Here is a 24,896-nt window from a genome sequence, read left to right as displayed (position 1 = left end):
CAGCTGTGTCCCCTCCCAGCTCCTTGTGCACCCCCAGCCTCCTCGCTGGTGGGGTGAGAAGCAGAAAAGACCTTGACTCTGTGCAAGCACTGCTCAGCAATACTAAAACATCCCTGTGTTATCAACACTGTTTCCAGCACAAATCCAAAACATAGCCCCATACTAGATGCTATGAAGAAAATTAACCCTAGCTCAGCCGAAACCAGCACAGAAGTACTGGGAAGGTCTTGAGACAACTGAAAACCTTTCTGATGCAGATTTTAGTTCATTCCCCTTGCTCAAACTTCTTCCTGTTCTTTTCTTCCTAAGACTTTGCTTGGCCCCCTGTCCTAATCAGAAGCTCCTGGAAATGGTTTTCAGGATGAAGGCCTCCACACACATCCATCACTTTAAGTATCCTTCAAATGAGCAAAGGCCTGAGGCTGGGATGCAGAACTCCTCACAGCAAGAAAACAGGCTTATCTATACTTACCAGCTCTCCTTGTAGCTATTGTGGGATCTTTGAACCCAAAGCCGTGCTGAGATGGCTGTATTTCCTGCCCCTTCCCCCTTCATCCTTTCCTTATGTCAAACCTTCAAAATTAAATGACAGCATCAGCAAAGAGATTGCTGCTGCTTCATGAGTTTCAATGGGGCTGCAGATTGAAGCTGACTCCTTGCAATGACAGATTAATAACTCCTTCTGCTGAAGCTTTACAGCACGTTGGGGGGGGGGGGGGGCGATAATTATTGTCTGGGCTTTTTTCTTTTAAACTGGGAAGCTTCTTTTCTTGCTAGTGTCTGAGCCAGGTGATATTACTGTAAAGCTTTTTGTAACAAGAGGCTTGACGTTATTCTTTTTTGGACTTTGAGGAGCTTGTGGCCTCCTGTTTGAGATATGCTGAGTGTTTCTAGCATGCATATGCACGTGGGGAGAAAAGCAGTAACAAAACACAACGATTAAATAGGAAGCCTTCTGTTATCTACCGTAGAGCTGTTGCTGTTCCTGCTGTTTGTTCTTCTCGGGCGCCTGCCAGTGTGGGCACCAATGTGCCTGGGGTAAAAAAAAAAAAAAAATCTCCGTGTTTGGGGTTTTTCCTTATCTGGCTTAGAAGTTGTGTTGGAAAAAAATGCTTCAGCTCTGCTCCTGCCGCAGGGGACTGGGACCAGTTGCAGCTGGCTCCCTGTTAGGGAGTCACTTCTGTATGGGGCAAGGAAAGAGAATTGCAGGGTGGCAGAGGTTAGTGTCTTTGTGGTTGCCCATTGCAGCTCAGGCCTCCAGGGGAATGTGTGCTGCATTAGTATGTGTATGGCTTTCACTGCCTTGGGGTTTGTAGCAAAGGAGGAATGCTCATGCTTCTGAAAGTACAAAGAATCTTTTTAAAATGTTATGTATAAAATATTTAACAGCAAATGCTTTGTTAAATCTGTGCTGCCTGAAACAATGGTTATGTGGTAAATGAACATGAAAACATGTGAACAAGGAGAGTTGAGATTAGTTGCAGACTCTGACCTTCTTTGTAATCTCTGACAAATACCCGTGCCTTTTTATAACTGTGGTATCTTATTTCTAAGTTGAGAGTGTCTCTTTAAATTGTCTTTTGTGGCTTGTCTGAGCTCTTCCACTGAGTCACGGCTAAAACTGGGAATTGGGTCAGGAGCCTTGACTCACAGTCCTGTGCTTGGACCAGAGGCCACATGTTCTTACCGCAGGACAGCTGTTTCTTCCAGGGCTGAGCCTTCAGTTTAGGCTGTTCAATATATGATGTGGGGTTGTGGCTTGTTGTGGTGTATGTTTTTGTTGTTGTTGTTTTTAACTCTCTCTTGTCTGGATTTTTAGATTCTACAGGAGAATACAGCGAGCAATTTTTCTTACTGGTTATCATTTTGCCACATTTTTATGATCACGTTTCTGTGTTCGCCATCTTATTTTGAACAAACTAATTTTTATAGAGTTAGAACTCTCCTGTGCAAATGTGAAGCTGTATGTGAAATTTAATAATGCTTCAGAAATTAAGTACTGAAATTCCAAAGCAGTCTTCTGTTTAAATCTCTCAATAGTTGTATTTTTAAATTACTTTCTTCTACCTTAAACCTGTTCTTTAACCTCATCAGTAAGAACGTGTGTTACAGAATAAAGCATATCTGCCTGTTTCTGTAGTTCATAAATTTTTTTTTATTATTTCACTATACATACGAGTATGTAGATCACACTAACAGGATATGACCTGCAAAAGAATTAGTGTCCCTAGGAAAAACCAAAGCAACAGTTAGTCAGAAGGCATGTTTGACCATCACAGACGCTCTTGTGAGTTTTTTGGAACCCATTAGTAATCTGTTTGTTTAAATTCAAAACTATGTTTAGTTTGGCTTATTTAAAAAGTGAATAAAATGCTTATTACAAAGATGCCCTTGATAGCATACTGTTACGTGTACCTACAAGTAAGAATTACCATCTTGTTCACTGTCTTTTAACTTCCTTATCTAAAATAGCCCTAAGGCAATGAGAAAGCATGACCTTGAATCTGTTGTTCAGCATTTCAGGTTTTGGATATCCCCAAAATTTCCCTCAGACTTCAAGAATTGGCATCACCTGCCTCTGTTCCCTGTCAAAAAAAAACAAAACACCTTTTTTTTTTTTTAACTGAAGCGCGGTGAGGACTTGTCTTCTGTTTATGCTGCTGAACATAAACTGCCAAAGACAAGGATTAATTTCAAAACAGGCTTCCCGTTTTTCAAGTCTTGCATCTTCTGCAACGCTGTGACAAGCTGATGACCGGCTGTTAAGGGAGTAGCTGATAGATCAGCCAGGCTGAGTGCGAGACCCCCGCAGAGGTCTGGGCTCTGCTCTCACTTAACCCTCCTTCGAGGGGCTGCGTAGCAGCGTTCCTCTGCGCTCCTCTACGCGATGGCACAGTGAATGGCAAGCAAATGGTATAGGGGGTGGGTTGCTAGCCCTTCTGGAGGTGGTACGTTACGCTTGATGTGATTTGATTTCTTTAACGTGCAACGTTAACAGCTCAGTTCTGGATGAGAAGCAATGCTTGAATTACTTTGTAAGAAATGTTGAAACTTCCTCATAAATCACTGTCAAATTTGAAGGTGTGGACTGTGAGGTTCAAATACAGGTTGACTCTGTATTAGGAAAAACACTCTCTGTTGTTTCAGGCTATTTAAAGTAAAACTTTCCAACTGTGATATCTTGATGCACACAAGCATCCTATAGGAAAACAAGCCGTGTGATAAATATTATTAGTCTCTTGCCTTGAAAATACTTACAGGGTTTTCTTTTATCCTTCTTGCCAAGTTTTTCTTCATCTTTGTGTCTTTGTCTTCAAGCTGGTAAAAAGTTTAGTTTGGTGGTATGGAGGAAAAAAAAAATAATCTAGACTTTCAAATGTAAAAAATCCTTTTTATGTATTCTTTATGTGTTTTTTCAAAAGCAAACGGGTATTTTACTCACCACCACCTTGCACCACGAGGAAGCTGGTGTCCAAGTACCCAAAATACATTATTATTCTGCCTCTGTGAGGGCTGTGCTAAGGAGAGACAGGCTGTGTGCTGAGGTGAGACTGGGTCTTGCTGCTGACAGCCCTGCCCAGCTTGACAAACCAGTCAATGGTTTGCTGTAGTATTGCTATCAAAACTTACTACTTTTACATTTAAAAAAAAAAAAGACTACTAGCAAGTGCTTTCTCTGCTCTGTCACAGAATCTACTTTTCTGTATTTATGTGGCAATAACAGTAGTTAAACATCTCCCGGTCACCGCCTCTGCCTGCTTTCCACAGGGTGAGTTGTGGCCCAGGGCAGGGGGCAAGCCAGGGTGGATTGGGGAAGTAAAAGCATCCCCCTCCTGGTCTGCTGCGTCGCTTTTATGATCAGACTCTTATATTGCCATTTCTTCTCTGACTTAGTTTTAGAGTCAGCAGTGCAGTCTGTCATTTAAAAAAAAAAAAACAACAACAACAACAAAAAAAAACCCCAAAACAACAAAACCAAAACAAACAAACAAACAAACCCCAGACCAAACCCAACCAAAAAACAACAAAAAACCCACAAAAAACCCCAACCCAACTCCAAAGCAACAGAAATCCCCAAGACTGATCCAAGAAGCAACAAAGTTTTTTTTTTAAAGAAACCTTTGCAGCATAAGGTACCTGTCTGAGGGGTCCAAACGTTCGTGGGAAGGAGTAGGAATTGCGGAATAGTCTCGGCTGAAAAAGACCTCTGGGTGTAGTCCTGACAGCCCTCTGCTCACAGCAGGCCCCCACAGCTTGGGTCACTGGGGGCCATATTCATGTGAGTTTTGGCTATGTGCAAGGATGGAGATTATACAGCCTTTCTGGACAGCCTGTTCTGGTGCTTAGCCACTTCATTGTTTAAAAAACCAAACCTTACCTATTTTTTTCCTCCCTGCATTACAAGAAGTTTGTTGCCTTTAGTCTTAATCACCGTGTACTTTTCAGAAGAGTCTGTCCCTCTCTTTTCTGTCTTCCCAGTAGATAGCTGCAAACAGCCATAAGATCTCTGCTGAGTCTGCTTCAGCCTGAAACGTGGTTAATACAAACTACGCTGCATAGGGAAGGACCCTCAGTATTCGGAGCCTGGCTCTTTCCCAGGAGCATATGAAAGAAGCAGTACCTAAACAGGTTTGACTTCACCGATTGATCCAGTCCACTGATTCACAGTTTGAATTCACTGACTGAACTGTGTGTCGTGGCATGTGAATATCTCCAGTTCCTGCAGACTGCTGCCTGCTGAAGCTCCCTGAAACCTCAGGGCTGGTTCTTCAGCAGAGAACTGGGCTGGAAACCATGCAGAGCTCGGCCCTGACCAGGGACAGGCGCTTGTGGTTGTGTGTGCCTATCTGCATTCATCTTCTCACTTCAGTGAGTTCTGTGCTCAAACAAAACCAAAAGTAAATATGCCATTTTAAATGGTGTATTGTGTAGATTGGTGTTGACTATGTCTGAAGTCTAATGTTTTTTTTATTATCAGTAGTGATTTGTTTTAAAAGGGAAAAAATATTCCCAGCTTTTTAACGCTTCATTTCCAGTAAGATGTTCTTTGTGTACCAGCTCCGTGATCAGCATTGTACCCACGACACTGGCATAAATGCTTTCTCTGTTAAAAGTGAGAACGCAAGTCATGCATACAGGGCATTAAGTATTAATTTTTGAGATTATCCTTCCTGAGGGTCTTTGAGCAGTGATGTAAACTTGCCCTTGCAACAGTTACTGCAAACCCAAACTTTGAAAGTAAGGCTCTTCTCAAATTTTGAAGTATTTGTAGACCATTTCTAAATAAAAAATAAAGTAAAATACAGTGCTGGATTAGTGGCCCTAGAGGTTTCTTTTTTGAAAAGGTAAAATGTCCTTAAGCAATCAGATAAATATTTGCTCTGTTGATCCAGGTTCTTCATAAACCCTTTACCAGTGAGACCTTGTGGTGCAGAAGCAACATTGAGTTTATGTACTGATTCTTCTTTATCTGACCCTAGGATCCAGCATCCATCCCTCCACTTGCTTCCAAATAAGCAACAGAGCTGTATTGAATTTATGCTTGTGTTAACAGCCTAGAAGTAAGTCTAGAGTATTCCACTAGGTTTGTCCATTGAGCAATTCCAGGTCTCTCTCTTTTCTGTTTTTGTTCTGCAGCTGCAACTCTGACGTTCTGGAAATGGTTGAAATCAAGTATCTAGAGAGAGTTTATAGAGGATGCCTTGGCCTTCCATGTAACACCTAATGGCAGGCAGCTTAGAAGGGCATCCTTTCTGAAGCCATAAATCAGGCTGTTCAATCTGCCTGAAAAGTGCTTGGGTTTTTATGATTTTTGGGACATTGGGGGCTGACTAAATATATAATCATAGAATCATTAAGGTTGGAAAAGACCCTTAAGATCATCGAGTCCAACCATTAACATAGCACTGCCAAGTCCACCACTAAACCACGTCCTCGAGCACCACGTCTACCCGTCTTTTAAATACCTCCAGGGATGGAGACTCAACCACTTCCCTGGGCAGCCTGGTCCAATGCTTGACAACCCTTTCAGTGAAGAAGTTTTTCCTAGTATCCCACCTAAACCTCCCCTGGCGCAGCTCGAGGCCTTTTCCTCTCGTCCTGTCACTCATTATTAGGGGGAAGAGACTGAGCCCCACCTGGCTACAACCTCCTTCCAGGTAGTTGTAGAGAGCAATAAGGTCTCCCCTCAGCCTCCTCTTCTCCAGGCTAAACAACCCCAGCTCCCTCAGCCACTCCTCATAAGACTTGTGCTCGAGACCCTTCACCAGCTTCGTTGCCCTTCTTTGGACACGCTCCAGCACCTCCATGTCCTTCTTGTAGTGAGGGGCCCAAAACTGAACACAGTACTCGAGGTGCGGCCTCACCAGTGCCGAGTACAGGGGCACTATCACCTCCCTGCTCCTGCTGGCCACACTATTCCTGATACAAGCCAGGATGCCATTGGCCCTCTTGGCCACCTGAGCACACTGCTGGCTCATGTTCAGGCAGCTGTCAGCCAACACCCCCAGGTCCTTTTCTGCCAGGCAGCTCTCCAGCTGCTCCTCCCCTAGCCAAGCTTTGTTATTGTTGCTTTATCAGGTGAGATGGGATGTAGAAATAATCTAACAAGTCCAGTAACTTTTTACTGTGTAAAAGACTTGATGTGCATTGGAAAACTGAAAATACTTCTGTACCGTTTCCCATACAGGTGTTTAAATTCTTTTTGGAAAAGCATTAATGACTTCAGGATTTCTGCAGCGCATGTCTCTGTCAAACGTGTCCAGCTGATGCATTTCACTTTAATGTTCAAAACCTGTAATTTTGGACTATGATAAATATAACTGTATGCCTGTACCTTTGTAAGACTGGGGAACTTCCCCTCTCTTAACTCATCTTTTGAACTACCAAGTGCCTAGTATTTTTTGCTAATGAAGCCGTCCATGGTATTTGTGTGGCTTCCGTGGCCCTTTCTATTTTCACACCTATTCCCTTTCACGACTGAGCCCCATGTAGCTTTAGCCAGTTGACTGTACTCTGCCTTGACCAGCTGCCGCTGCTTCTGCCAGCCTCCTGCTTTGACACCGGCCACCCTGGTCCCAGCTGCATCCTGCTGCGAGACAGCAGCCTGGCAGCAGGGATCGGATGTTCCTAACCGGCGCGGTGCTTGATGCAAAGGTCGTCCGGTTTGGTATTTTATCGGTAGAAGGTGTATGAAAACAGGATATTTCCCTGTAGCTGTGTTAGCTGGGCCATGGGACTCTGAGGGTTAAAGGATGTTTCACTTCAAACACTGGGTATCAATTATGGGTATAATTGGCATATCTTCAAAACTTATTTTAAGGTAACTAGTATATTTTATTATGGGAGGAAAATGTATGAGTGGATTATATCCAGTTGTATAATACGATCACATCCTGCTCTCCAGTGCATCTTGCTAATGCAGTAGCAATGGGGGTTTCCCATCTGCTTGGGCGATGAATTCGCTGACGGACAGTCTCTGAGCCTAAGAAGATATAACGTCTATTGGTGTCCCCCTCTCTATTCTCAGCTTAGTAGCGTTATAGATCTGGCTTTGTGCCACTGCTATGCATAAGCTCATCTGTACAGCTTTCAGTCTGGCTTCTAATTTACTACAGGATTTCTGGCTGGTGCTGGTTAGATCAGTTTTTAACAGTCTTCCTGATGTATTCTGTGAGCCTAGCTCTTCCTAGGTGTGAGGGGAGTGAGAGCAGCAGAGGGCTCTGGCTGCTTGCCTTGTGAAGATGTCTCTAGCTGTAACTGGTAGCGCAAGTGGCTTGGAGGTGACTGGCCCTAACCTGTCACTTTGTGCAGAGCTGCGTTTCTGTTGCATCCATCACGTGTAGCTGTAAAATGCTCTGGGGTTGTTAGGAGCATGCTTGTATAAACACCTGTATTTAAACTGTCAGCATTTGAAATTTCACTAAGTAGATTTATTTTGCTGAGGGGGTTTCTTCCCCTGTGTTCTCTTTGAGTACATACTTCTCTTTTCTAAATAAAATACATATTAATCGTCCAGTTACTTTTTAATGATCTTGTGGCCGCTATGTTGTCTTGATCGTACAGAAAGAGGGCTGGAGGCGAGCCGTGCGCTAGTGTCACAGCTACTACCTGCTGTACCTTCTCTTGCATTAAAACTATTTTTCCACTCTGAACTTGAAGAGAATGAGGTGTGTTCTTTTGGTTGGCTTTTTTGTGCTACGGTTTGGTTATTCTTTATGCCATAAAGATAAATCTGTTCGGGGTTTTTTGTGATGTGTGGTAGGATTTTTTTCTTTGTTATACCTCATTTATTCTCTGGTTATTACCTGTTAACTTCATTTACCATCTGGGGAAACAGATCTATGGATGCAGAGTGAGGGTCACAGGGAGCAAAACCAGCATTGACTACTGACTTGTCAACAAAAGGATCAAACATCCATCTTCATCTCGCAGTTGTCTGGAACGAGGATTAAATCGCAGATCATCCTAAGGTGACAGGGGAGCCTTTAGTAAGTAAGTGGGTATCAATTTGTTTACTTACCAGACCAAAACCACTTTGACTGCCTTTGTACGTTCTCTCTGCAGAACTGGAGTCTTGTTCTTTTCTTAGTACATTGTAAAAGGAATGGTGCTCAGTTAAAACCTTGTGCTTTGCCAGCCTACTGGCATGGCCCTTCCATTAGGTTACAAATTATTTTCTGTCATTGTGTTTGATGCATCCATTATCGATAGGGTTTTCTGGTTGGATTTTATCTAGGCTGGCTGAGTAATTCTTCTTATGTTCCTGAATCTCAGGTCTCTTATAGTTGTTCATTATTTACCTTACTTTATTTTTGTTTCTGTGAAATGTGGAAAATGCTTGCATAAGTTACATAGCTGGCTTCTTTGTGCATGTCATCCGAATCTTAGTTGCAAAGTTTGCAGGGTGCGCAGGAGATTGTGCAACAAGCATTGGTTGCTTGCTTAGAATTGCCAGGCAAAAAAGCTGCATCCTTGCTGCAGCTGTAAAATATTGTGGCAAACATCACTGTTCCAGCTCAGGTGTGGTCACCTGTTTTCGGCGGTCTTTATTTGCAGGCAATGGTGCATCTGCTCAGGTCTCTCCTTAGGCAGGTGACATGTATTTGATGTGTCCTAGTGTTTAGCCTCTCGTGCAACTCAGGGTTTATGTGTTAGAGGTGTGAATGAGGGTGAGGAAGACAAAACACAAACCTGAGTATTTTGTTTGTCACTTCAGGCAGATACCAGATTGTATAAATTCATCTGTAGTTTTGGTGTGCTCCGGGCCTCTCTTCCTCTGCAGGAAACTGATAGTAACGATTCACTGCAAAATGTTTATGAAGCATGTACGCTTGTAAGGCTTATCATTATACCTTGAATGTTATTTGAAACTAGAAACTTGGGTACAAGAGTAGCAAATCAGCCTCATGGATTTTTAACTCTCTTCCAGGACTCATAGTTGGGGTCATCTTGAGATATGGGACTCCCTCTACCAGCGGCCATGACAAGCCATTCAGCTGCTCCCAGGACAGGCCGTTTACAACCCTGCTGGTCAACGTCAGTGGGAAGTTCTTTGAGTATACGCTCAAAGGGGAAATAAGCCCTGGGAAGATCCACAATGTGGAGCAAAACGACATGTTGCGGAAGGTGAGGGTAGACCATTTCTGAGTGTTTCTCCTTTAGCTGTGCTTCCCTCCCTCCTCCCCACACCATCCCATTTGAATGTTGGGTAGTATTAAGTGTCTGTATTCCTGATAGTAACAGCACTTCAATGCTTAATTCAAAATCACCTTCTGTATTACATTGCTGCTGCCAAAACTGTGCTCCGTTGCATGTATGTAGTGCTTTCCCAAAGCCCTTGGTTGCTGTTTGAAGACTTAATGTATGTTTCTAATGTCTAGAATTCATGAAGACCAGCTGAACAAAAAAAGCCTGATGCTGCCTTGTATAATACAGTATAAGGAACATGATCTTTTCTTAGTGAAAAATGATTGTTTCTCAGTGTTTTTTTTTCCTAGGGTTTTTTAATCTGTTTATCGTCAGGAAATAGTTACTGCTTATGTCCCTATAATCCACCAAATGAGACAGTCTGGTATTGGAAGTGAAATTCATCTATTAATTGTTACTTAGATCTGCTATTTGGCTTCTTATTCTATTCAGTGTCAGGAATTAACCACCTTTTGTGTGTATCAAAGCTAGACTTTGAAGTATAGGATTGAGACTTTAGGCTTGTAACCTAAAAATCCTTCTTTCTGCTGACTATGAAGAGAGCTTTGGTGGCTGTTTATACGTACCTGTCTGCTATAGATATTTAAAGTTAGCTGAAATGAATTGTATTCTGGGAGTGCACACTTGTGTTTGTCTTCTAACCTGTGCTTAGACAGGGGTGAAGAGAGCCTAGTTAGTCTCACATGTGTGCAGGTCTTCTGTTTGGATTTTAAATGTTGTTTTTTGTTCCTTACTCTAGTGTAGTCTTTCATGGATATCTGGAGCTTCCACTGAAATACGTGGAAGTGATGGATGATCCCAGTTCCTGAAAACCAGTCTTGTATCTGACCTGATAGGCTTACAACAGCTGTGCAGGGGCTAGACTTGGGGGGCGGAGGGGGGGAGCTTAAATAGCATCTTATCTGCAAAATATATTAATATCATTTATCACAAAAAGAGATATCTTCTCCAATAATTTCTATTAGAATTTTTTAATTTAAAAAGGGGACTGTGTTTGGGACTACTGCAAGACTATCATTGGTGATGAATGTAATGTCTGTTTTTCTAGATGCTATTTACCATGAAGAGCTGCTGCTTTTTGCTGCTGCATATGTATAGAGCTGGCCAGTATTTTGGAGGGTCAACTTAGCCAGTTGTTTGCTATTTCAACAATCAAAAATAGTAGCTGTGAGAAAATAAAAGGGGAAAAAGACCTAACAATTTGTGTATGTCTGTTTCTAATTGAAGTGTCATGTTTTATTTTTTAGGTAACATTTGACCCAGAAGTTTTTTTCAACATTCTGTTGCCTCCTATTATTTTTCATGCTGGTTATAGCCTGAAGAAAGTAAGTGTAATATTTTTCTGAGGACAATAGCCTTTTTTCTTTTTTTAATGTGAGACTGCTGATTTGTTCATGAAATGGAGTGCAGTCTCCATTTCAAGCATATTTTTTTTTTATGGCAGTTAGAAAAATCTCATGACCTCCATAGATGGTTAGGTCATATTGTTTTAAGAGAAAATACGTGTACTTTTTACTATAAACACATTAAACTCTATTTAATCTTGCTGATTTGTTTTCCTTTGAACATTGCCAGAGGTTAACATCAATTTCATTTAAATTAAAACATGTCCTGCTATGAATTGTTTTGGTCCTTCTCAAATATCCAAAATGCAGTAAATTATGCTGAGAAGTGGACCCAAACCTGAATCCCTGTGGGGATGTGCCAGATGCTGAATGGCAGAAGGGCCCAGATTCTTCTCTCGCTTGAAGATACCACGAATTGGTGCTGTGTTTTAGTTTGGCACCTACCTCTTATATCTCTTATGAAAACATCTGTGTGGAAAGCTTCCTGTCAATAAGCTCCATGTAGGATTTAATACACGATTCAGATTTGGTTTGTTCAATTTATTGAAGTTGGACAGAATTTACATTGGAGTAATGGAAGCATTTCTCTGAAATGGAGGGGTGTTTCTGTGTATGAATGCAAGTGTAGTATAAAGTGCTGTATGTTTTTGAACAGGTGATATAACTAGTTTTAAATAAGCATGTAAACATCTTTCCTATGCAGAGACACTTTTTCAGGAATTTGGGGTCCATTTTGGCTTACGCGTTTTTAGGAACAGCAGTCTCTTGTTTTATTATTGGGTAAGTGAACTCTGTGATATCAGTTCCTTTCTATACTAAAGTTTAAGTTGATTAAGTATATGTTGAGCCTTCCAGATTGCCTCAATTTTGTAATTTGTTTGTTTGAGGATTTTATTTATGTATCCTCCAGACAAAATACAAATGTAACTTTTGCTGAGATTTATCCTGCTTTTAAACAATACTGTCCCTTGAAATGATATTGTCAAATTTGAATCACCTGACAAGTCCACAGTACTGAACAGCAGAGTTGAGTTTTTGATGTAATGGTCCAGTCCAAAACAAAACCTTGTTAGACTCTTACTGGAATTGACTTTAACTTGAATTGTGGATGCTACTTGTAACAGAATTTTAGCTATCAGGCTTTTAGACATGTCCTTTCCAATGCCCACATGCATGCATGTGCTCTCTCTCTCTCTGCATATGTGTGTATATGTATAATTTTGTGTGTATATGTACACACACATTTAGTTTAAGATAGCTAGTCATGTTGGTTTACTTGCATACAATCTCTTATGCTGCTAATGTTACTGTGTCTGGTGTATGGATATTCTGAAATACAGATATCCTGAATTGCATAGGTGACCTTCCTTTGTCTCTCAAAGAATTTTGCTAGAGAAATATTTTGAAGGCTACTCTTAGCTCAGAGCTTTTGGCCTATCTACTGTGTTGGGTGAAGCAATACTGAGGGGAGTTTTGAGCAGGAAAATGTTCCCTTTGGTGGAAAAAGGAAACAACCTGTAGATTCTGTGTACTAGTTGTGCGAACAGATTTCATGCTTTGCTTACTGGTTTTAAATTTTTATATTCTGGATCATGTATCACCTGATTCAGTCCACAGGGAAAAGAGGAAAATTAATTCTGAGAGCTTAGTGTTAAACTGGCAGTGTCCCACAGAGCTGTAGCATAACCAAGCCCGCCTGAAATATTGTTGCTTGTGCTTTTCCTTTGCCTGTCTGAAATGCACCAACTTGTTTGACTTGGACTGTTTTATCCTCTTTCTCTTCAGGAATCTCATGTATGGGGTTGTGAAACTAATGAAGTTGGTGGGTCAGCTCTCTGATAAATTCTATTACACAGACTGCCTCCTCTTTGGAGCGATAATATCTGCCACTGATCCAGGTAGCTTGCTGAATGTTTTTTAATAACCTTCCAAAATAATCCTATTGCTAGGATCGTTGGATGCATAGCATGAAGATATTAACAGCACTTTATTTTCAGTTACGTTATGCTAGTATCTCTGATCCTCTCCTCTGAAATGCATGCAGATTCTGCATGTTGTGAAAGCTGTTCTTTGTCAGTTTGGTGCTGGACTGGTATGATGTGATGGTATGTTTGGGGGAAAAATGTAACTTTCCTGTTCAAATACTTCAAGTATTTTTTTTTTTCTCCCCAGTAGGTTTTTTTGTTTAGTGTGCATCAAGTTTAAGCCTGCAAATAGATGAAATTATTACATTGTCTGGATAGTAAGACTTCCTTCTTTAGCTACGTTGCTTGGGACATTGGGTAATTTAAGAGCAATATTTGAGGCTTTTAGGTGTGGGGAATTTTTTTTTTTTCCTCCTTCAAATGGACTTCATGTTTTACAAGTTTAAGCAGAAGAATGCTCTTCTGGCAAAGTAATTTGAGCTTTTGCCAAAATAATCTAGTAATCCTTCAAAGTCCAGCAGGCTCACATAGGTGTCTCTGCTTGATGGGTCAGTCTGGAGAGCTGGTGTCAGCTGTCGGGGCCAGGGAAGGGAGTGAAGTATGAAGCTTGACATTTAAAACAGCTTATTTGAGGTGCTCGGTGGTGATTTGTGTGAAAATGGGAAGTAGCTCCTGCAATTGAGCTGAGCTCTGAACAGCTGGTGGTTACACACAATTTATGCAAAAAATCACCATGTGATTTTTTTTTTTTGAAGCTCATATATGGGAACATCTTCAAGATCATGGTCTTCCATTTCAGACTGAAGTTTTGTGAAAGGATGGTTATAAATATTTAGCAGTCTTGCCCTTTTCAAATTCTGTGGAAATGCATACTCCTGTGGCATAGTGTATGATTTGGGGAACACTTAGGATTATTAGCACTATTTTACAGTGGCTGAAATAATAAAGCTATGTCAACAATCCATGCAGCCTTTAAAAGTAGCAAGAGCTGCACAATGTTCTGTTGATTATCTTATATGGAACATGTTCTACAAAAAAAATCATGGCTTTGGTAGAAGTGCTTTGTCTGCCCCATGCCCTTTGATCATGGGGGCTTTCCTATAAACGCTGCACAGATGGAAGGACGACAAAGCCACCTCCTAAAACTGATGGTGGAATTGCTTACCTATGGATAAACATGACTAGTCTGTTTCCCAGTTTGATTTTGATCCTGTACTTCAATTCCTGGGTTTTGTTGCTTTAGGCAAACTGGAAAGTCTGCTCCGTCAGCTCACGCAGTGCTCCTGAAGTCAGCCAGTGTGTTTTTCTCTTTTCTTTCTGTAGTTACCGTGCTAGCAATATTTAATGAGCTGCATGCTGATGTCGATCTCTATGCCCTTCTGTTTGGGGAGAGTGTGTTGAATGACGCTGTTGCCATTGTATTATCTTCGTAAGTAACCATCTAAATTTCTACTCTGAAATAACTTAATTGCTTTTGGTATTTGTCTAAAATAAATGCTTTTTCTGAGAAATGTTATTTTGAATTTAAATGTATTGTCTTGAACTGAATTAATAAACATTGCAAACATTTGCCAAGATGCCTCAGGCATACGTACACCAGAAAGGCAAATTTGCCTTCAGTAGGGGATTGTCTCTTCTGTTGCTCAGGTGTTGCTGTTAGGGAATAAAACTTTTCTGATGCCACTTCTAACTTCTCATTGTGTTAATCTCTTTCTAGATCTATAGTTGCCTACCAGCCAACAGGTGAAAATACCCATGCTTTTGATGCAGCAGCGTTTTTCAAGTGTGTTGGTGTTTTCCTGGGAATATTCAGTGGTTCTTTCATGATGGGAGCAGTGACAGGGGTTGTGACAGCTCTGATATCCTTTTTCACGTTTAGCTCTTCCAGACTAGATGCTACATTCGGGTACTAACAGAGCTCACCTGTTTCCAACTATAGCAATGTTGACACTAGCTTGTTTTAATCCGAGTGTGAAGATGTGCTCAGTATTCATGTAATCTTTGTCTATAGAAAGGTGTATAAGTACCCACAGAAATCACCTTTTTCCAATATAACTGTGGCCACACTAGAAATTTTACTGATGTTCATGCATGCTCCAAGCCAAGGGAAGGCCCTAAATGGGCATGTCCTAATATTCAGTTTCTTTTTAGGAAATAAGAAAAAAATGTTTATTAAGCTTGAAAGACATCTCATATGATAACTGGTGTTTGATTCTGTTGTCAGAATAATCATTAATAGCTATTTCTGACCCCACAGGGTTCTTTCTGAGAGTCCTGCGTTTAACCTTTCTGCTGGAAATCTGATGTCATCTGTCTTGAATAAGACTGTATCTCTACCAGAGTTAACATCACAACATGATGTGCTTTGCATGACTTGTCCTGCTCACTTGAAGCTTACTGCTACTGTTTGATTAGAACTCTGAGGTGCTCGGCAAGCGATCTGTGTGGGTTTTGTTTTAGGCTGAGGTAGTAGACCTTATTAAGCCTGACCTGCTCCAGAAATTGTCATGCTTCTTGGCGAAAAAAATTCAAATTCTTTGCTTTTAGACTAGCTAGTATATTTGTACACATCCTAGATTGCTTTGATCCACCTAGGTTTCTGAAAACTGATCTAAAAGGGGTAGAATGTGATATTTTATACAATGAACATGAACCCCGTGATTCTTCATCTTAAGGAATAATGTCTCAACTGTGTCTTGTTATATACACACTGTGCAGATTTGTCCGATATATGTCTGCATAATGGTAACCCTTCAGGTATAAGGGGAAGATGTGCTGTGATGCTTTAATGTTCGGTCTTCCAGTTCCACTGTTCTGCAATCGATGTGGTCCAGAATCATCACTCTTCATCTGGCTTTTAGGCTACTGGCCATCTATAGCTTTAGCTGATCAAATACTGTTGCTGTGGTTTTTGGCTTGCTGGTTGGCTACTAATTACAGCTGAAATGCATTCAGATCCATTTTGTAAAATCATGCTTCAGAAGCAGCAATTGGTTCTTGCTGTTTTTAATGTTTGTGCTCAGGAGGGTGCATGACGCTGGGAGTGGGGAGGCTGTTCAGAAAACAGCCTCTGTGGGTTGTTGTGGTTGGTTTTTTTTTTTTTTTTAAAAGAAAACAACAAAACACAACAAATCCCTAAATTGTTGCTCAGTTATAGAATTTTAACTATTTTCTTTTGGAAAAATACTTAATATCATGCAATACTGTAGAAGCAAACTGTAAATTTGCATTTTACGCTTTGTAGCTGGTTAGAACCCATAAGTTACGTCATGAGTGAAGTGAATAGACTGTTATTCCTGTAGCTGTGAAGTAGCTATAACTGTACTTCTCTACAAGCGAGGGGTTTCATGCAGTCATGCATTGTCCTTTGAAAACAGACAGAACGCTTAGAATACAAATATGATGCAGATAATATACATGGTCTTGTTCTGGCTTTCAGCAAGTTGTCTTGGCCTCACTGCCTGTGGTTATTTTTATAACAGTTAAGGTATTGTACCACTTTGTATTTTCTTTCTAAATTGCAGAATCTGCCTGGTTGAAATGAAGTGAAGCAGAAGGCCATGCCTAAGGAATAAAGAAAGAAAGTTATCTTTGCTTTAATGTTTAAGTTAAGAAAACAAATGATAATTTAATTTGAAGTAACACTTCAATTTGGTCAATTATTGTATGAAATAATAAGATGATTTTTTTTCCTTACCTTTCTGTCACCCTCCTTTTACTCCAGATTGGTGAGCACAGGTTTTCACTTCAGATTTAATGAAATGTTTTGGTATGGCTAGTTACAATAGCAGCAAGGGGAATAAAGAGTTTCATTCACAAAGCTGCCAGAAAAGACTGGAAATGAGGAATCTGTTCTGACAAGGGCTCTTGCCTAACTTCAGGGGAACAAGGTTCAACCTCTTCCTCTCCCGTGGAGTGACTGTGGCTATCCAGTTTCCCAAACATTCATGAATGCCTCTTGAGCGAGGCAGTGGGATACACTTGTGGTGGGATTATCCGAGTGCTCTGTGGGAAGATGGTTTCTAGTTGTTGCTCTGGTGGATGTTGCTGCTTCAGAAGCACGAAGTTACAGAATGGGTCTGTTTAGAAGGGGAAAAAAATAATCTAGCTCAGTGTAACAGTACATTCTCAAAAGTTTGAGAGGTGGTTTTATATGGACAAGTGACTGTGAGGAGAATAACAGCTGTTTAAAAAAAATGCTGAGTTTTATATTTGGTGTAATGTCAACTGTCATGGAGATATGTATATATATATATATATTTCTTCTTTTTTTTTTATCATGGTTTGGGCTTTTGTTTAGAGTGCAGCCTTCTGACAAAGCAGAGTGTTAATCACTTGTGGTTTGTTGTGAATGCCGTATTCTGTGATAAAGACCACAGGAGACTGTTTCCACTGAGTCTTCTGGGCTGCCTGACTGGCAGGAGGCAGCCAAGTGCTGTGAGCCCTGGACCGCCCAGGGCCTGTGAATCTCCTTCTGAAAAGCAGTGCTGCCCGTTGCTTTTAACATCCCTATCCCATATTGAGCCATGACTCCCCAAGCAGCAGGGCTGCCATTAGCTTTAGATTGTGTAGTGCTACACAGGGCCCGGGATGCAGCTGTGTTACACGTGGGGAGCAATGGTGGATGATGGCGCAGCCTTGATGTGGCCATTGAGGTACCGATTACCTTCATATGAGCAGGAGAGAGCGCTTACAGTTTGAAGTGTCCTTGCTGCCCTCCCACTTGGATTTCAGAGAAGACTGTGCTAGTTGTCAGCTTTCAGAAAGACCAGGGATCTCTCTACCACCCCTGTTAGCACATGGTTTCTTTCTGTGTCTTCTCGTAGAGTTGCGCATAGCTGTCTGCACCTCAGGTACAGTGAGCCCTTCAGTGTTTACCTGCTGCCAGAGTAGTGATGGGGGGTGCGTGTGGGGAAATTCTATAAATACGTGAACAGCTTTTTTGTAGTATGTAAAGAGCTATATTTAACACTACTGAAATCTGTTCCGTTTCTTCAGTAGCTGTATGAACTGTTAATTGAGTGTGTGTTTGACGTTCCTCAAGTTTTGCTCTCCTCTGGAAGATGAACTTGTTTTTTCTTCCCATTGAAAGACTGAGCTGCTGTGATTGAGTTGGCTTTTACTCTAAAACACATCAACACAAGGAGAGGAAATATATTTTGTTGTAGGCATAATTTCTGTTTTGCCTCGGAAGTACAGAAGTAGCCATGCTTGCTGAAAAACACTTGTCAACAAATCTGAGCAGGAAAATTCTGGTAAAGCTACTTCATCTTAGGGCTGCTGTAGTCAAGAACAGCCTTGTGAATTAAATGCTTCCGAATGTATTTTATGCTTTATTTAAAGATGGGAGGGGATCTTTGGGAGCGGGGGGAGATAAGACAACACACACTAAACCCAAAACAAAACAAAAAACTAAACCCCAAGACACACATTCTAAAAGGAACGCCAGGTATATATCCCTTCCCTGCTGGCACTGTGCAGGGAAACGTGGCGTAGAGTAAGATATTATCTCAAACAGGTGGAGCCACAGTTATGCCGTGGATATGCAGCAAAAATATCCAAAACTGACTGTTGCAAGGGGAGACCTTGATTCTGAAGTTTGTCTTGATATGATGAAATTGATGTTTTTCAGCACTAAAAGTGTTTTGTTTTCCAGCTAGTGTTGGTTGTTAGTGCATAAGTGTTTTTCATAAATACTGGGTACAGGGAAGCCAAAGGATTTGTTTTTTTGATCCCTTAACAAACGACTTAACGTGACAAAGTTTACAAAGTTGCACTGCTTCCCCCTGCTGGAAACAGCTCTCTTCTTCTTGATGTCCTGGAGCACTTTCTTGCTTGCAGAAGCTTGTGGATTTACTGGTGAGTTTATGGGATTCAAGCATATGGAGACAGAAGTCCTGTCTGTCTTAGCAGCCCTTTTTCCACTTTCTCGCTGAAACCTTCCGATGAGAAACAAGGTGTTGGTGCTTTAAGCTTTTTTGTGTTCTGTACAAACCAATCGAAGGTGCAGCTCGCTGCGTGGCTTTTAAAAGCACTGGTTTGATTCACACACCAAACTCCCTCCTGATTTCACCCTGGAATATAACTCAGTTGAAAATAAGGTGCATAAAATCTCAAGGTTAAGGATGATGTATAAATTTAATAGAACTTGAGAAAGGTAAATGTGTTGAGCTCATACAGTAAACAGGATGATTTTTACATGTGATTCTGTTCACAGGTGTGGTGGCTGTCCTCTTCTGTGGAATTACCCAGGCGCATTATACATACAATAATTTGTCAGTTGAATCAAGAAGTCGCACTAAGCAGGCAAGAGTGTCTTTCACCTTTTGTACACTGTATTGCTGTAGTATTCTGTGTACAATTGTTTTGAAAAGCAGCTTTATTGCTTGGCCATTAACATGTGACTGTTTTCTCCCTAGCTCTTTGAGGTATTGCACTTCCTGGCAGAGAACTTCATATTTTCTTATATGGGTTTGGCACTGTTTACTTTCCAGAAACACATATTCAGCCCAGTTTTCATCATTGGAGCTTTTGTATCCTTTTTCACTTTGTGTGAGGTTTCTCTTATCTTATGTGCCTGAAAAGTAGTGGTGTCTGTTGGCTTTACCAAATAGAGGATAGCGGCTGACCTGAGTTTCCCTCATGTCTTGCAGGTACAAGAATTTTGAGAACAATCTTTGGTTACCCCTTACATCAAATCCCTAAGGCCTCTGCGCCACACAGTTGTTGGCTCTGTAGCTGAGCAAGTGCTAGAAGTCATATAATTTTGACAGATAAATAAATGAATACGCTTTACTGTGTGACTTGGCTATTGACAGCCAGCAGTGCTTGTGTTGCTCTTGTATTTGAACTTTAGGGGCCTAGAAAGGATTCATTTTTTCTCTTCACTTCCAACGGTCCCTTAAAGAAAGCAAACAAACCTCAAGTAAATAAAGAGAATCATGGGCAAACAGAATATTTTTGAGCAGTGCCCCCAAGGCAGAGGTCAAGTTCTCAGGTGATGGGAGGAGGAAGGAACTGAGCTGTGGTGCAAACCATGACATGAAGGGTACACACTGCTGAAAGGTGCTGGTGTTGGAGGTGGGTATCCAGTTCCCATTGTCCCTGGCTGACTTAGTACCTGGCTCTTGGATTCCTCAGAACTGAACATTTTTGTATAAGTCACACTCATGTAAGCTGGGAATCGCTAGATTCCTCTCTGCACCCCGCCCCTGTTGAAATAGCTTATGTACCTATTTCTTCACTATATTCCTGGCTAATTGAAAATTCAGGGCAATTAAAAGTGTGCATGAAGCAGTAGGAACTAGTCTTCCAGTCTTGATTTCTCTCTGACTGCTGCGGGAGTAATGGTACCAGCAATGAGAGAAAACCTAGTGAAAGGGCATAAAAAGATAGCCTAATCCAGAACGTATTTCTTTTCTCTCCTTTTTTCCACTGTTTTCTCTCATCTCTGTACTGCTTCTAGGGATTTATCACATTTGTCTTTATTTTCTTTTGGCCATTTACTTTTTTCTGAAACAGTAATACATTTTCTCCTGTGTCTCCTCACGTCCATTCTTCTGACCTAAAAAATGCTCCAGAGCCCTGCAGCCATCGGATAAAGACGTGAACAGAATAGTTGCGTCTGATATACTAACCATAGTAATTTTTCATCTTTGCTGTGGCCTTCTGTCTCAGGTTATGCTATCTCTCTTGGGTTTGTTTTCAGTATTTATTTTGTTCCTTTCTCTTCCTACCCACCTACCTTTTATTACAGTTTTCACATCTTTTTCTACCACTGCGCTTAACCTCTGTTGCTTCTTGAGTGCTCCCCTACCTTTGTGAGGAGGGCAGCTAATACTAGCACCCACATTTTGATACAACAGCTACTGTCCCCATTGAGTTAACACCTTGTGGGAGTGAAATGTAGAGGCATCGTTAGCTGTTGAAAGGTTGGACTGCAAAAGTAGGGCTAAAGCCTCAGTGTCGTTGACAAAATCCTAGCCATTATTCCTACATACATTGGTCATGATGGCTTCTGATGTCCGATTTCTGCAGTCCTCAAAAGGACTGCTACAAAAGTTGTTTGGAATAATTACATGAAGCTTCTTGTACGAAGTGACAATCAAGATCTTATTTTCTTAGAGACATAATTTCCTGCTGACTGTATTGCTTTACTTTAGCTCTGGCAACAACCCAGTGGTGTCTAGAGCTCTTATGTGGTTTTATTTCTTTTTCCATAAGAGAGCTGTTTCATTCTTCTAACGTTGTTATCCCAGCAGCAAGTGATCAGTGTTTGGTGGGCTTCTGGTTGTGTCAGTGTTTTGTAGGATTCCAACACGTCACTCTAGTTTGTCCCAAAGTATTCCTTAGATGGTGGAGGGTGTATTCAGCTTTCTGTTTCTTCACTGGAGCCGCTGGATGTTTTATACCACAGTAAGGGAGGGAATGAGCTTACCGCCTACTGTCATGAATTTCTGCAATACTCTCTTTGAACTTCATTCTAGTGCTGACAAGTGGTTTTTGGATTTATCATCATAGTAACTGTTCTCTTAAGTGCTTGCCAGCCAGTAGGAGATTTTGCCTCTGCAGGAGCCGTAATGGAGTGGCCACTTGCTGGTCTTATGTTGGTTTTCCTTCTGTACATAGGACCGCATTTCTGTTGGTCTGAAACACATAATTGAATGGTGGTGGTGATAGTTGTTTGAAGTGTGAATTTTTAAAGTAAAGTCTTCATTTGTACAACTGGAAATTTTAATACTAGGTATAATTTCACTGTGCATTAAAAACTTGGTTGTATTAGTTAAAACTTGCATTCTGTGGAATGAGTTCTGTGTGCACATAACTGATGAAAGTCTGTTTTATATAGAGATAACAAGAACACTTGATATCATGATGTAAACCTCTCACTAAAACAGAAGCTTTATGTTAGAGCTGGTTACCCAAGAGTGCATAAATCAGGACAGTGAAATCCTTAACCCTCAGCTGTGAACAGATTGCAATCTTTTTGGGCAGAGCTGCACACATCTACCCTCTCTCCTTCTTGTTGAATCTGGGCAGAAGGCATAAGATCAGCTGGAACTTTCAGCACATGATGATGTTTTCAGGTAAAAGCAAAAATGTTTGCTAAAGCGGAAAATCTTATTTTTTAACTCATAAGCAATTTATAGTACTGCCTTCTGCTTTTATAATCCACATCTGTGCATCCTGAATAGAAGGCTTAATGGTTCTTGCAGCATGCCATCATGTATCTTCCAATGTTTACAGAAAGTGTGTCATGTCTGGGAAGACTGACATCTTGAAATGCCAGCTGATGGCAGCAAGCAGTCACCTCATGTTGGGAATAGAGTATTTTCATTTGAAGTGCATCTGAAGGGGATGGGGGATTTGGGATGTATCTCTTCCAGAAGGTTATTTGTAGCTGAGATGATGTACATGCTTGTTGTGGTTTAACCCAGCAGGCAGCTAAACACCACACAGCCCTTCACTCCTTCCCCACCCGCAGTGGGAGCAGGGAGAGAATCAGAAGAGTAAGAAAACTCATGGGTTGAGAGAAAGACAGTTTAATGGGACAGAAAAGGAAGGGAAAATAATAATAATAATAGTGATGATAAAAGAATATACAGAACAAGTGATGCACAATGCAATTGCTCACCACCTGCTGACCGATGCCCAGCACGTCCCTGAGCAGTGGTTGCTGCCCCCCAGCCAACTCCCCCCAGTTTATATACTGGGCATGATGCCATACGGTATGGAATATCCCTGTGGCCAGTCGGGGTCAGCTGTCCTGGCTGTGCCCCCTCCCAGCTTCTTGTGCACCTGGCAGAGCATGGGAAGCTGGAAAGTCCTCGACTGGTGTAAGCACTGCTCAGCAACAACTAAACCATCAGTGTGTTATCAACATTATTCTCATACGAAATCCAAAACACAGCACTATGCCAGCTATTAGGAAGAAAATTAACTCTATCCCAGCTGAAACCAGGACAGCATTGTGCGGAAACTGATGTCTGTGAGAAAATCAAGATGTATTTATGGGTGCACTCTCCCACTTAGTTGGAGAAAGCAGAATATTTGACTTAGACTCCTTTACGATTTCTGTCACACAAACTGTTTAAGTTTGTCATTTAAAGCAAATCATGGAGTGCGTGTCTGTGTCTAAATGTGTGCATCCTCAAGAAGTGCCAGGGATGCCTCTGTATGCAAGAGGGTGTAAAGAAGAGGGAGCCAGGCTCTTCTCAGTGGTGCCCAGTGACAGGACCAGACGCAATAGGCACAAGCTGAAACACAGGAGGTTGCCTCCGAATGTCAGGGAACACTTTTTACTGTGTCCAAGCACTGGCACAGGTTGCCCAGAGAGGTTGTGCCGTCTCCATCCTTGGAGATATTCAAAAGCCATCTGGACGTGGTCCTGGGCAACCTACTCCAGGTGACCCTGCTTGAGCAGGGGAGTTGGACCAGATGACTTCTAGAGGTCCGTTCAACCTTAACTATCCTGTGATTCCCCCAATAAAGAAGTCTGCAGATGGCCAAATGCCATGGCTTGTCCTTGCTAGTGGAGTTTCATAATTGGCAGGGGAGTCGGGGGGAATATAGTCTGCCTGTGAACATGTTATTAACTAGAATATTTTTCCAGCTGATAGCAATTTCACATCAAGAACTTATGCTTTGGTTATGGAATCAACTGGAAAAGTGTGTATTTTCATTTGGATTCAGGGAGCTCCTTGATTTCCACAATATACTTTGCTGTTGTCTGCAACTTGTTTGTTTCTGCATTTCTTTCCTGTTAGCATCTGGAAATATTTACACCTTTTCTCAGCACTTGTGGATTCTTTAAGTTACAGAAAACTACCAGGGCAAATGATGTTCTAAATCATCCCAGGGCATAATTTATCAGGAAAACTGAGGGAATTAACACCTGCCGGAGCCCAGTGCTTTCTGCCTGACACTTTGTGCCTGTGTGGCAGGGAGGGAGCAAGGAAAGATACTGTGTTATAAATAGGTGCAGTTGCACTTCTGAAGCTCTGCTATTTCATTCTTTTGCATAGGTCTCAGGGGAGCCATGGCATTTGCTCTGGCTATACGAGATACTGCTACATACTCACATCAAATGATGTTCTCAACAACTCTCCTCATCGTCTTTTTCACTGTGTGGATTGTTGGTGGAGGTACAACTCCCATGCTGTCGTGGCTGAACATCAGGTCAGTATGCAACTGTATGCTGGGGAAACTTCACTTTTCAAGTGGCAACTGCGCTAATCGGGCGTTGTCCTACAGAACTTGCTTGGTGCTTGCTAGAGGTGTTCTAGGTATTTAGAACATTATGTTTTATAGAGGAAGGTGCTAGTGCAGGCTGGTGAAGCAAATGTACTGATGCTGCTGGGATTCAGCCTAAAGCTCCCTGATGCTCTGCAAGCAGGTATCGAGGTCCTTGCCAGCCCAGTAGGATATGGAATAGTGTTGCCTGATACAGCAGCACCTATATTGAAAAGAAAGAATTAATCTGTCTAGTCCCATATAAACTTCTCTTCATACTAAGACATTTCCCTGTCTTTTGGCTCTCTGTAATGGACCTGTTACGTTTTTTAAGTTAAATGGAGTCTTTAATGGGTGGTGCTAAACTGAATGCACTTTAAACATCTATCCAAAGAAACCTGATGTTATCTAAACAACTGTGATAAATGGGATCCTGCTAGTCTTCTGGGCGTGTTTCCTCCTGTTTTGAGGAGACCTGTCAAAATGGTAAGTAGCACGATTATAAACATTTGTCTGTAAATCCTGGCCAATACTTAGTACTTTCAGGCTGCAAGTACATTCATGTTTGAAGATACTCATCAACAGAAGTGCTAGAGAATCGTGAATCAGTCATTGTTAAAGACCACATATGGTACCATTCTGTGAAATATTTGGCAGTTGGGGGAACGAAGGTAAACAGAGTGAA

At 41.4% G+C, this 24,896-nt stretch overlaps 1 protein-coding gene across 2 annotated transcripts in view; it reads left to right on the top strand.

The window, feature by feature from the left end:
- Window positions 1-24,896, top strand: part of SLC9A7 (solute carrier family 9 member A7) — a 77,340-nt gene that overhangs the window by 26,798 nt on the left and 25,646 nt on the right. For both annotated transcript variants that reach the window (XM_082304711.1, XM_082304710.1), the window contains exons 2-12: window positions 9,431-9,627; window positions 10,956-11,033; window positions 11,758-11,834; window positions 12,840-12,952; window positions 14,303-14,408; window positions 14,697-14,838; window positions 18,733-18,838; window positions 19,197-19,285; window positions 19,399-19,512; window positions 21,954-22,065; window positions 24,004-24,157. In XM_082304711.1, the coding sequence (XP_082160837.1) occupies window positions 9,431-9,627; window positions 10,956-11,033; window positions 11,758-11,834; window positions 12,840-12,952; window positions 14,303-14,408; window positions 14,697-14,838; window positions 18,733-18,838; window positions 19,197-19,285; window positions 19,399-19,512; window positions 21,954-22,065; window positions 24,004-24,157 (1,288 nt within the window). The remainder of the gene's footprint in view (window positions 1-9,430; window positions 9,628-10,955; window positions 11,034-11,757; window positions 11,835-12,839; window positions 12,953-14,302; window positions 14,409-14,696; window positions 14,839-18,732; window positions 18,839-19,196; window positions 19,286-19,398; window positions 19,513-21,953; window positions 22,066-24,003; window positions 24,158-24,896) is intronic.

This window comes from Platalea leucorodia, assembly GCF_965183815.1.
Source record: "Platalea leucorodia genome assembly, chromosome: 2".
Lineage (NCBI taxonomy): Eukaryota > Metazoa > Chordata > Aves > Pelecaniformes > Threskiornithidae > Platalea > Platalea leucorodia.
Note: the sequence above shows the minus strand (reverse complement) of the source record. Positions and strands in the feature narration are given on the sequence as shown.